The sequence below is a fragment of the Vipera ursinii genome (genome assembly GCF_947247035.1).
Source record: "Vipera ursinii genome assembly, chromosome: 1".
Lineage (NCBI taxonomy): Eukaryota > Metazoa > Chordata > Lepidosauria > Squamata > Viperidae > Vipera > Vipera ursinii.
Window position 1 is genome coordinate 35,772,917 of NC_139512.1, and position 12,291 is coordinate 35,785,207.

A 12,291-nucleotide genomic window follows, 5' to 3' on the forward strand; every position below is an offset into this window, starting at 1 on the left:
ATCATTTTTATCTAGTGTTCCTTTTATAAAAACCAAAGATTGTGGAATAATGCTTATTCCAAGCATACACCGAAGATGGCAGTTTCAAGTCCCAAGTTTGGCCAAAGGTTTTCATTGCTTATTTTAATACCTTTAAAAATTTAACATTCCCACCCCACACAAGATTACTTTTTATATGTAGCATAGCAGAGTTGCAACTTATCTAGTAGTGATAAAAATACTACACGTTAAATTTTAAATATTAATTTTTTTAACAAAAAATCCTGATCTTGTTTAGACACTCACAAATTTAAATGTAGAATGAGATCAGAAATGAATTGTGGTCATGCAAAAATTTTGAGGGTACATCCAGGCAAGAAGTTGCTTCACTGTTAATGGAAGCAATTAAGAGATATCTATTAGTACATCTAGATCTATCAGCCTATTGTCTTCCCAGGTGGTCAGTGGAAATCAGAAGATTAGAGTCTCTTGGAAACAATTATACTTTCTCATTTAGGGCTACGGAGATGGCAGGGGAGGCAGAGTGGAAACCACTGTTTCCATTGCATTTCTACCTGGCCCTAAGAGAAAGCACTGAAGGCAATATGAAATATGGTTTGTCATCAGTAACCTCATTCTCTTAGACAGTGAGGTCATTGTTGACTTATCTTTCAGAGTTTTGACATCTGTGTACTGCCACAACACTGGTATTACATGAAATTCAGGGGATAGTAAATAGCCAATGAAATGCTTTGTTGCATCTGAATGCCAAATAATAATAATAATAATAATAATAATAATAATAATAATAATAATAATAATAATAATAATAATAATAATAATAATAATATTGTTGTTGTTGTTGTTGGAAGGGACCTTGGAAGTCATCGTCCAACCCCCTGCTCAGGCAGGAAACCCTACACCATTTCAGACAAATGGCTGTCCAGTCTCTTCTTAAAAATTTCCAGTGTTGGAGCATTCACAGCTTCTGGAGGCAGGTTGTTCCACTGATTAATTGTTCTAACTGTCTGGAAATTTCTCCTTAGTTCTAGGTTGCTTCTCTCTTTGGTTAGTTTCCATCCGTTGCTTCTTGTCTTGCCTCAGGTGCTTTGGAGAATAGCTTGACTCCCTCTTCTTTGTAGTAACCCCTGAGATACTGGAACACTGCTATCATTCACCCCTCACCCTTCTCTTCGTTAAACTAGACATACCCGATTCCAGCCACCGTTCCCTATATGTTTTAGCCTCCAGCCCCCCCAATCATCTTTGTTGCTCTTCTCTGTACTCTTTCTAGAATCTCAACGTCTTTTTTACATCGTGGTGACCAAAACTGGATGCAGTATTCCAGGTGTGGCATTACCAAGGCATTGTAAAGTGGTATTAACACTTCATGTGATCTTGATTCTATCCCTCTGTTAATGCAGCCTAGCACTGTGTTGGCTTTTTTGGCAGCTGCAGCACACTGCTGGCTTATATATAAGTGATTGTCAATTAGGACTCCAAGATTCCTCTCACAGTTACTACTATTGAGCAAGGCACCTGTGCATTTGGTTTTTCTTGCCTAAATGTAGAACCTTACTTTTTTCACCATTGAATTTCATTTTGTTAGATAGTGCCCAGTGTTCAAGTCTGTCAAGATCCTTCTGTATCTTAAGCCTATCTTCTGGTGTGTTGGCTATTCCTACAAGCTTGGTGTCATCTGCAAATTTGATGAGTTCCCCATCTATCCCCTCATCCAAAACATTGATGAAGATGTTGAAGAGCACTGGGCCCAGAACAGAGCCCTGGGGCACCCCACTACACACTTCCCTCCATGTAGCATTTATTCCTTCTATAAAATATTTATGTAGCATAAGTGCCCTTGGAATTCTGGCATGTGGTTATTTTATTTAAAAAATGACCAATCCTGCAAAAATCCCAAGACTAATGACTTGGGAATAGACGTAGAATCATACAGTGGAATGGGGCCATGTGAGCCATCAAGTCCAAAGCTGTTATCAGTGAAAGAATTCAGCACCCCCAACCTTTGTTTAAACACTATCAAACAAGGTGTCAATGTCTGCAATGAACCTAGCAGATCCCATCTTTGTCATTCTCAGTTGCCACATAAAAAGAAGGAGGGGATTAGGTTGCTTTTATTTTTATTAGACTAAATATAGAACAATCCCATGGAAACTAAGGTCATTCTCACCGGACCCTAAAGGAGGACAGAAGAACTGTTAAGAAGACTGCCAAATGCATTTATTGGATAATGTAATCAGTAGCATAGTAGAAGGGAGGGAATTGTTGCATTAATTACTCTGAATCTCTGGGGGGAAAGTTTAGAGTTGATTAGAGTTGATGCCAATATTATGTATCCAATAAATACTGTATGTTCTTTGAGGAATTCTCAAGCCTCAGAGTTCTACTTTATTCAGTTTCATTAGTTGGAACCTTGACACAAGGGGTGTTACCACCCAAGCCCACAAGTAGTTCTACTGTTGAATTGTTTTCCTGTGACACTCAGTCCAAATCCACCTTCCTTTAATTTAAGATTATTATGGTATGAAAGAGAATGTGTCTTGACCTTCTGTGAAACTTCAGATACTTGCAAAGCACTTTCATATCTATCCCCACCCAATTGTTTTTTCTCAGCTGTATAAATCCTTTTCTTTACTTCCAGAATGAGAAGGAAGGCAATAATTCATTTACGTATGAACATTCTTCTCGCTGTGCTGCTCTCAAGAATAATCTAAGTCTTCATGAATGAAAGTGGATCCAGTGAGTGAAATAGCCTGCTGAATGTAATGCAGCAAATTATTTCACAATAAACTCCATTCATGATGATTTTATTCATTTCAAAACCAATCCGTGAACCTGGAATGCATTTAATGGCAGCAGTTTGTTCTTTGTACTTGGCAGCATTTAATAATTGGCAAGTGAATCACAATATCCACACATAATAGAAGTGTTCTGATTTTTTTCTTTATAAAGGACACCAAAATAGTAACTTATTTCCAGAATTAGGGGACCCCTTTAGTGATTTCTTGTTCAGCCTCTTTAGGAGATACAAGGTACTATAATTTCAAAGAACTAACCACTGGGTTGCCTCAGCTGAATGAGATATTCCTGAAATTTAAGTGTACGTTGGATCCAGAAATTTGCAAACTGAATACTGTACTGAAAATAATTGTTTCCAATGCTATTCCATTCATACATCTGTAATATTTCCTTGTGAACATTGCGTATTGAACTAAAACATTACATGCATTAAAAATAGTTATTTGGTTTATAGTTATTCTGCATGGAGCTGTCCCTGGTCCTGAACAGAATGCATGTTCATGACAAATTCAAGATATTTGAGAGCTTGAAAGAATGAGTTTCTCTTTAGAGTTAATCACAATTCTGTTTTTAATGCTAAACAATGATGGCCATTCTAGACTCTAATTTACTGTATTTTAAAATGTAGGTAGTTTCTAGCTTCCACAAAAGCATCTATTGAATCTGAATTTCTACCTTTCTTTTTGTTACAAAATATTATTGATGTAACTCATAATGTAACTGTTTTTCTTTTCTTTTCTTTCTTTCAATATATCCAGACCCAAATACCAAAGAGTCATTTTTAATGAAAGTATCAATGAATACATAAGAAAATATAGTAATAAACAATTCTGCAAATGTGTATAAAATGCAAATATGTATGCATTCCAAATTGAAACATTTAGAGAATCTCTATAAATTTATTGGTAGAGGACAGGAAGGCCTGGAGGAACACTATCCATGGGATCACAATGGGTCGGACATGACTTCACAACTAACAACAACAACAACATAAATTTATTAGGTTGTTAGGTCAGAATATGAACCAAAAGTTCATTTCACCCATCCAAATCAGAAGTGGTGTTGTTCAACTACTTATATGTATTTAAAAGAGAACTAGGAGCTTTTATAGCCAATACTCTTTTTTGTATATATCATTGTCATTTAAAGCTTTATCAGCAGTATTAATAATTAATACTAACTAAAATAAATACAATGAAAAGGAAAGAGGAAAATAAAAAAGTGCAATAAGAAAAAAGATTAGAAAAAAGGAGAAAGATATAAAAAAGATACAAAGGTCTAAAGTGGCTTCCAATAATTCTTCACAGCAATTAAGTACAAATATATTTTAACCTCTTTTTCTAAAGCTGCATCATGACTCATCTTTCTGTAATTATCCTGTGTAATTATCAAAACCATAAATCACAAGTTTATTTTTTCATTTTTTATGCAAAAAGTCCATAAGGGGTTTCTAGTCATCAGTAAATGTAAGATATTGTCCTTTCTCTAATCAAAGAAGTCAGTTTGTCCATCTCAGTAAATTCTGTCAATTTTACCAACTATTCCTCCATAGTGGGTAACAATGATTTTTTCCATCTCTGTGCATATAATAGTAATCTTGTTTCTGTGATTATATATATTAAAATAACCTTACATGGCTCAATGCATCATATTTCTATTGCACAGGATCAGCTGGGAAAGTTTACTGTGATTTTGGAAAAAAACCTCAGCTGCTAAATTAAGAGCTGTTCACTTTAAATTAAAAATACAAGCAATCTCACAAATGGTGTTATTGTTTAAACTGCTAACATGAAATTGCAATTCCATCCAAAAAAGGAGGGGGAAAGGAAAACCTTGACTAAGTTTCGTAATTATTCTCATTCTTTGGCTCTCTTAATGTTCATCTGCCATGCACAGCAATATCATCTCATTTACTTGCCAAAGCAAAAAAGGATCTCCCAATAGGCAGATGATGATTTCATTTCTGCTGCTCTGAATTATGTTCCCTGATGTTCCCCGTCCACTGCACCACAAGTCAAATATACTTGGCTTGTTCCATTTACTGCAGAGACTTTGGAAAAGAGAAAACAACAATTGCCAACAGCTTGAGCTATTTTCATCTAGGGATCAAAGCTAATAAGATGCCAATATTTTTAGAAGTTGAGATGCCCTCTTAGCCACATAGACCTTCATTTGAATGGGAGAACCTATTTCTTAACTAGCTCTCACCCAATATCCCATGAGATACACAGGAGATAACGGGTGTTGCAGTGAGCCTAATATTTAATCATGGAGCATTTCCCTCAAAAAGGACTATTCCAGTGTTCAAAAATAGAATTGATTTTGAAACAGACTATTTTGACCTTGAAGTTAACTATTCCAAAAATTCTAAGTGCAATCCAACAGTTAATACAGCCCATTCGAGGGTCACAATTTTCCATAAAGGAACATTTTCACATCCTTAAATAGGTGCGCCAGAAGTCTCTCTGTGAAGCTACTTATGAGTACAGGTAAATCTCTTTTCTAGTCCAGTCACATGAACCAGTGAGAAATTCTAGGAATATGTGAAAGGTACCCCAGAAGTTATAATCATTACCTCTGATTAACTGAACACTGCTTTACTCAATTAATACAATTAACTGGGTTCCTATTATGCACATATACCATGATCTGGGTCTGGAAAATATATTAGACTAAAATGGGTTAGTTGGTGGTTAAAGCATTAGGCTAGAAACTGGGGGAACAGGAATTTTAGTCTTGCCTTTGGCACAAAACCAGCTCATTCACTTTTTCTCAGCCCTAGAAAGGAAGCAATGGCAATGGCAAACCTTCTCTAAAAAACCTTGCCAAAAAACCCTGCAGTAACTTGTCCAGGCAGTCTCCAAGAATCAGACATGAATGAATAAAAGAACAATTATCTGTTGTTCAGTCTATCTTGTAAATACAGGCAGAGAGAAATGGGTGTTTGAAGAGGTAGGTAAACTGCAATTCCCTCTTTTTACCTTCTCCAAACCATCAGCAGATTTTTTTAAGGCAGTGGCTACATTCTGTCATAACTTTTATAAAGGTACAATTCTTTGAAAATGTTACAGGTAAAAGCTCTATCCTTCTCTCCCTGTCCCCAAACATACGCCACTGAGCACTGATTATCCTTAGTAGTTATCAAATGCTGCTTGACTGAAGGAAAGAAAGAAAAAAATAGACCCATTGAACAGAGTGGGTAGAAATCTAAATTGGAGCCAATCCACAATAAAGTATTTTGTTTTAAATCCCATTTGTACATATGAAGCAATCAGCTGCCCTATTGGTAATTTAGTCTTTGTGCAGTACAATCCCATACAGGTTTACTCAGAAGGAAATCTTAAATTCATTGGTGTTTGTTACATCGTCTATTTTAACTAGCAATTATTTTCTAAGGCCATAATGCTGGTTTTAGTTTTGACAAAGTTTATTCAGTGAATCAGTCCAGCTTAAAGCATGATTAATGATATAAAGTATTGTGTGAATTAATCCAATTATGGCTTAGTCAACCAATTATGGCTAAGTAAAGCATGACATATTACAATGTATAAACTTAGGTATAGGCTTTGGAAAGCAATTATTCCCAATCTTGCTTCTTCCAACTGAGGAACATAGAAAAGTATTTTTCAGTGTTAGCAGCTGGATTCTAATTTCCAAGAAATGATTTTGGCTATGAAACAATTTCATTTACCATTTCTGGCAATAATAACTTTGGGATGAAAACTGGATTTATAATGAAATGTGAAGTACTATTTCTCAAGGATGATGCTGTTTACAGCTTTGAACTTCTATCTATAGGAAGGGAGGAGAAGGGAATTTGGGATGTTTCTTATGAAATTTGGTTTTCCTCTCCAAATGTTAAAATAGCTAAGGCTGGCATTGGACAAGATCTATAGTGCTCAGTGGATTTTTTTTAAAGCTATTTATATCATAAAAGACCCAGCTTTAGTACAGAAGAGGATGTTACTCAGATATACAGAAATATGTGCAATTTAAAAAGCTGATTCTTACAAAAATAATGTTGTGTAGTTGTTTGGCATTAAAATAATATGGGAGTTATGCAGTTACAGTTGCTGCTGTGTATTTCATACGGAGTTTTCATTTTGCTCATTATTTTATTTCATTGTATATGCTTTTATTCAAATTTCATTGTCTAATGTATTTTATTGTAAACTGCACAGAGACCTTCAGCTATTGGGTCATTTTAAAAAAATTAATAAAAATAGAATGATGCCCTCCCATGAAACTGAATGACAGGAGTTTTGAGTCCTGCAAAATAAAAGCAATTCTTTACCCAATGCCCATATTTAAGATTGTAGAAGAGAGAGTAATGGCCACTAACTCAGAAAATTCAAAAGAGGATTAGACATTGAAGTTTCAATGGCTACTAGTCAGTTTTTCTTTGAATTCCTGTCACTGATGAATGACAGTGAGGAGGAACTACTGTGCTATTATCCCAGTTACTGGGCTTCTTTTAAGCTTCTGATTTGCCACTGCTAAAAAGTCAGTGCTCACCTGAACACTAACCTTACCCCCCAGTGCTCTTATATTTGAGGTCTTTTAATATTTATTTATTTTATTTATTTATTTATTCGGTTTATATACCGCCCTATTCCCAAAGGACCCAGGGCGGTTTACAAGGCAAAATTTAAAAACAATCCAATATAAAATTAAAATTAAATTAAATTAAGTCTGGCCACAAAAATTAAATCACAATTTAAAAACATTAAACCCCTCAGTCCAGACCAGATAGCTCAAAGAGCCAGGTTTTTAGGTCCCGGCGAAATGAACGAAGGTCGGGGGCAGTCCGGAGTTCCGTTGGCAGTTGATTCCATAGGGCAGGCGCGCCCACAGAGAACGCCCTCCCCCTGTGGATCGCCCGTCGGCAATCCTTGACCGGCAGTACCCTGAGGAGGTCCTCCCTGTGGGTGCGCACAGGACGATGGGAAATTGACGCTGGCAGCAGGTGTCAAAGAGCCTTGATAATAAACTTTGTAGATGAAGTGTTATTTCTATTTATAGGATGGTGTATGAACAAGCACCAAGAATATGTAAAGCCACTATTGTCAAAGACATATAATTTGTCATCCAGCATTTCTAAATTGTTCATATACTTTCTCAAAAGAGTTTTATTATGTATTCACAGATTCAGCCTGCAGGCTTCACCCAGAACTGACATAACATACTTCAGTGCAGGCAGTTCAATTTACAAAAAGGATATATAGATAAGATTCTGTTTCTACATAACATTTTTTGGTTCGGAGTTATTCCCCCCCCCAATCATCTTTTGTAATTATAAATTGTTTTTATTAAAATAATAAGTTCCAGTTTGAACAAATTATGAACTACATTATTTTAATAACTGTAATTGAGCTAATAATTCGTTCAGTTTTTGTAAGACATTTTACCAAAAAACATACTAAGAGTTACCACATTCTCTTAGAAATATGTCCTTAAAACCTTTCCTTTCCTGTCTTTCCCTTTCTTTTCCTATCCTATCTTATTATTGAATTCCATTAACAGAAAGGTTTGTCAGTATCCTGGTACAGGTAATCTTTAACTTACAAGAGTTTGTTTAATGACCGTTCAAAGTTACAACAACACTTTAAAAAGCGACTTATGTCCAATTTTGACATTTATGATCATTGTAGCATCTCCATAGTCATGTGATCAAAATTCAGATGTTTCCAACTGACTCATATTTATAATGGTTGCAATGTCCCAGGATCCTGTGATCACCTTTTGCAACTTTCTGACAAGCAAAGTCATTGGGAATGCCAGATTCATGTAGCAACCCTGTTAGTAACTTAACAACTGCAGTAACAGCTATGGTAAGAAAGGTTGTGAAATGACTTAACAATGGTCTTGCTTAGCAGCAGGAATTTTGGGCTCAATTGTAGTTGTATGTTGAGGACTACCTGTACTATATATAAAAGTGAGACAATTTTTTTAAAAATTTTCCTTTTCCCACACCTAAACAAAGTGGGGAAGTTAAAAAGAGAGATTGGATGATTCTCTATCACAGCGTAGGAAATAAAGAATGTCCCAAAACTAAATAGTTTTTCCCACTTTCTGTTATTCCTAGAAATCCTAGGTAGCATGGAACCACTATTTATTTGTTTAGAAGATTTATGAGGCTATTTATGACTCTAGATGGCATATGAATATGTGGGCGCGCCAGACCTGTGGAACCGCTTGCCAGTTGATGGCCCCCGACCTTCGCCCCGAAGGTTGATGGCCCCCGACCTTTGCTCCTTCTGGCGTGATTTAAAAACTTATTTATTTGAACAATCTGGCCTGGTCTGATGGGTTTGGGGTTGGATTTAGTTTTAACACACTTTTATTATTGTATTATATTGGGCATAATTATTTAATTCTTTTTAACTCTTTTTTAACTTTTGTATTTACATTTTGATATTTATTGCCCTGTACACCGCCCTGAATCCTTCGGGAGAAGGGCAGTATAAAAATTTAATAAATAATAATAATAATAATAATGAAATAAAGGCAAACAGGAAACCAACGAATTCCAAAACCGTATAACATTAAACATCTATAATAAATATAGAATACAAAACATAAAATAGTGACCAAGCAACAAAACAGAACAACCAGTATTAACAGCAGACTATAGGTATTTCAGTCCTACATATCCAATAGGCATCCAATGGGTGGGATCCACTTTGGAATCTTAAACTCTGAATCCATAGCAGGAACTTTTACTTGGCCCTGTAATTTTTGTTTGATTTGTGCAAAAGATCTTAGTTCCATGTATCTGTATCTCCAATTATTAGTTCTCAAATAAAAGGTTAATTCACTAGAAGTCTAATGCCCACATACTAAAGAATTATACTGTACGTAGTCATGGTAAACTAAAATATTGGTAATGATTTTCACTTTCTGAAATTTTGCTCCAGAGGATGACAGCTATAATTCAACACCAAAGAATAATCGTAAAATTCTAATATTTGTTACATTATGTAAATTGTGTAATTCATGTGACCATATCTGTCACTAGACTGTCTATACAGAATTGTTAATCTGTTGCACTCTATGTCTTTCTAGCACGCTACAGGAACAGAAGGGGGAACTCTGTAAGCGTCTTTCGTACACAACTCACAAACTGGAAATGCTTGAAACTGAATTTGATTCTACCCGTCAATATCTTGAAGTAGAACTGAGACGCGCTCAGGAAGAACTAGAAAAAGTGACCGAAAAGCTGAGACGGTTTGTGTCTGAATTCATTGACATTACAGAAAATAAATTACATATATTATTTTTGTGAAATATCAGAAATGTGAAGAATGTTGATACTCATTAAAAATTAGAAAGGAAGTTCAATGTTGGCATTATTTAAATCTCAGCACTGAACTAATAATCAAAGGATTGGAGCATCTCCCCTACGGGGTGTTTAAAGTTGTGGGGAAGTGGAACAAGTAAGGTGAGATATGATCAAGATATATAAAATTATTCATGAGGTAGAGAAATTAAATAGGGATTATTTTTTCTCTCTCTTATCTCTAATAATTCTGGATCTTAGAGTCACTGCACAAAGCTAATCAATAAGGGATTCTAAATAGATAAAAGGAAATATTTTCCATTCTAGTTTGTGGGTTACTGGTTGATCACTAATAGAACTAAATGCAGGACTAAAAAGATCTGTCATCAGGTCCTGTTCTTCTTATTCTTTCAATAAATAATTAAAGATGGTCATTTTTTTCACCATTTGCCAAAAAGAATGAATGATTGAATATCAGAAATAAGAAGTAAGTATTTGTTCCAGATTAACAACAAGGTTGTATGTACTCTATGTGTGTAAAAGAAAGAGACTATCAGTTGCTAAAGATCAGGACCACACATGAAGTTCCAATTAAGCTGATTTATTACTAAACATGCCTGTGCACAGCAAGCTACTCAACTAATGGTTAGCAGTATTTTGACATTAGATAAGGGTCAATGGAATTCAAGAGGGGATGGACTTAGTCCATTTGTTGCTACATAGGGACTCTTGGCTGATTCCTCTTGATTCTGCCCCTAGGTTCTGTCTCTCCTTCTCCTACAAAGTCTCATTGCATTCAGTGGAATATACTTCCAGTTCTAGCAGCAACTTAGTTGGTTTTATTTAATTAATTAATTATACTTTATGCTGACCATCTCACTAGAGGCAACTCTAGGTGGCTTAAAAAGGTAAAGGTAAAGGTTCCCCCGCACATGCGTGCTAGTCGTTTTCCGACTCTAGGGGCCGGTGCTCATCTCCGTTTCATAGCCGAAGAGCCAGCGCTTGTCCGAGGACGTCTCCGTGGTCATGTGGCCGGCATGACTAGACGCCAAAGGCGCACGGAACGCTGTTACCTTCCCACCGGAGTGGTCCATATTTTTCTACTTGCATTTTTACGTGCTTTCGAACTGCTAGGTGGGCAGAAGCTGGGACGAGTAACAGGCGCTCACTCTGCTACGCGGCACTCGGGATTTGACCCGCCAAACTGCCGACCTTCCGATCGACAAGTTCAGCGTCCTAACCCACTGAGCCACCGCGTCCCCTAGGTGGCTTACAGACATTCAATTAAAATGCATTATAAAACATTAAAATAATAAATAGGGATCATAAATTTAAAATTCAACTAAAATAAAACTAACCAGGATGGAGAGGAAGGGAGCAAAGTGTGCACTGGGAGGAGGGGTGGGTGGGTTATCTATTCCATGAGCTGCTTCCAAACTCTCAGACCCCCATTGGAGGTCCCAGGCTAGTTGGCAGAGCCATCTCTTCAAGATTTTTCAGAAGGTCCAAAGGATGGATGAGTTTCTCACCTCCAGGGAATGATGCCACAGAGGGCAGGAACTAAACATCCATGGCTGATAGAATCCACAGCATGCCCCTTCTACTGACATCAGCAGAGCGGGCTAACTCCAGCAGGGTGAGCTGGTTCCTCAGGTAGCCTGGATCTATGCCATAAAGGGCTTTAAAAGTGATAACCAAGACCTTGAATTGGACCCAGAAGCAACCTGATAGCCAGTGCAGCCTGTGTAACATTGGTGTAACATGGACCAGCCTAGGGCCCCAAGGACTGCCTGCACCGCTCCTTCCTGCACCAGCTGAAGCTTCCAGACTCTGTTCAAAGATACCCCCATGTAGAATGCTAGATATTTTCTTACAAGAAATTATTTCTCTTTTACCTGTAAATGCCAAAAGGGAATGGAAAAATGTCCCAATGACAAATTACCCGTATAGTATAGATAGGAATCTTTGCAGCACACTATTATATATTGACTTTCTAAATCGTGATATGCAGCTTCATGTGAGAGATTGTGGGAAATGAAGGAGAGACTGCTGAATGTTTACATCAAAAAAGGGAAATGACCCCAGCTACTGAAAGAGATGGGGAAAGTGTTTCAAAGGAACTCTATCGAAATTAACTCCGTATAACCATGGCAGAGAAATTCCTATTAGCGTTTTTAAGAGTCTGTATTAATCCCAGAGGAATATTAAAGAGA

At 36.6% G+C, this 12,291-nt stretch overlaps 1 protein-coding gene across 1 annotated transcript in view; it reads left to right on the top strand.

Moving 5' to 3' along the window:
• The window catches only part of BEGAIN (brain enriched guanylate kinase associated), a gene marked incomplete at both ends in the record, with an annotated part of 188,722 nt that overhangs the window by 88,028 nt on the left and 88,403 nt on the right, over nucleotides 1-12,291 (top strand). Inside the window, one exon of the mRNA XM_083349077.1 lies at nucleotides 9,865-10,026. Coding sequence (XP_083205203.1) covers nucleotides 9,865-10,026 — 162 coding nt within the window. The remainder of the gene's footprint in view (nucleotides 1-9,864; nucleotides 10,027-12,291) is intronic.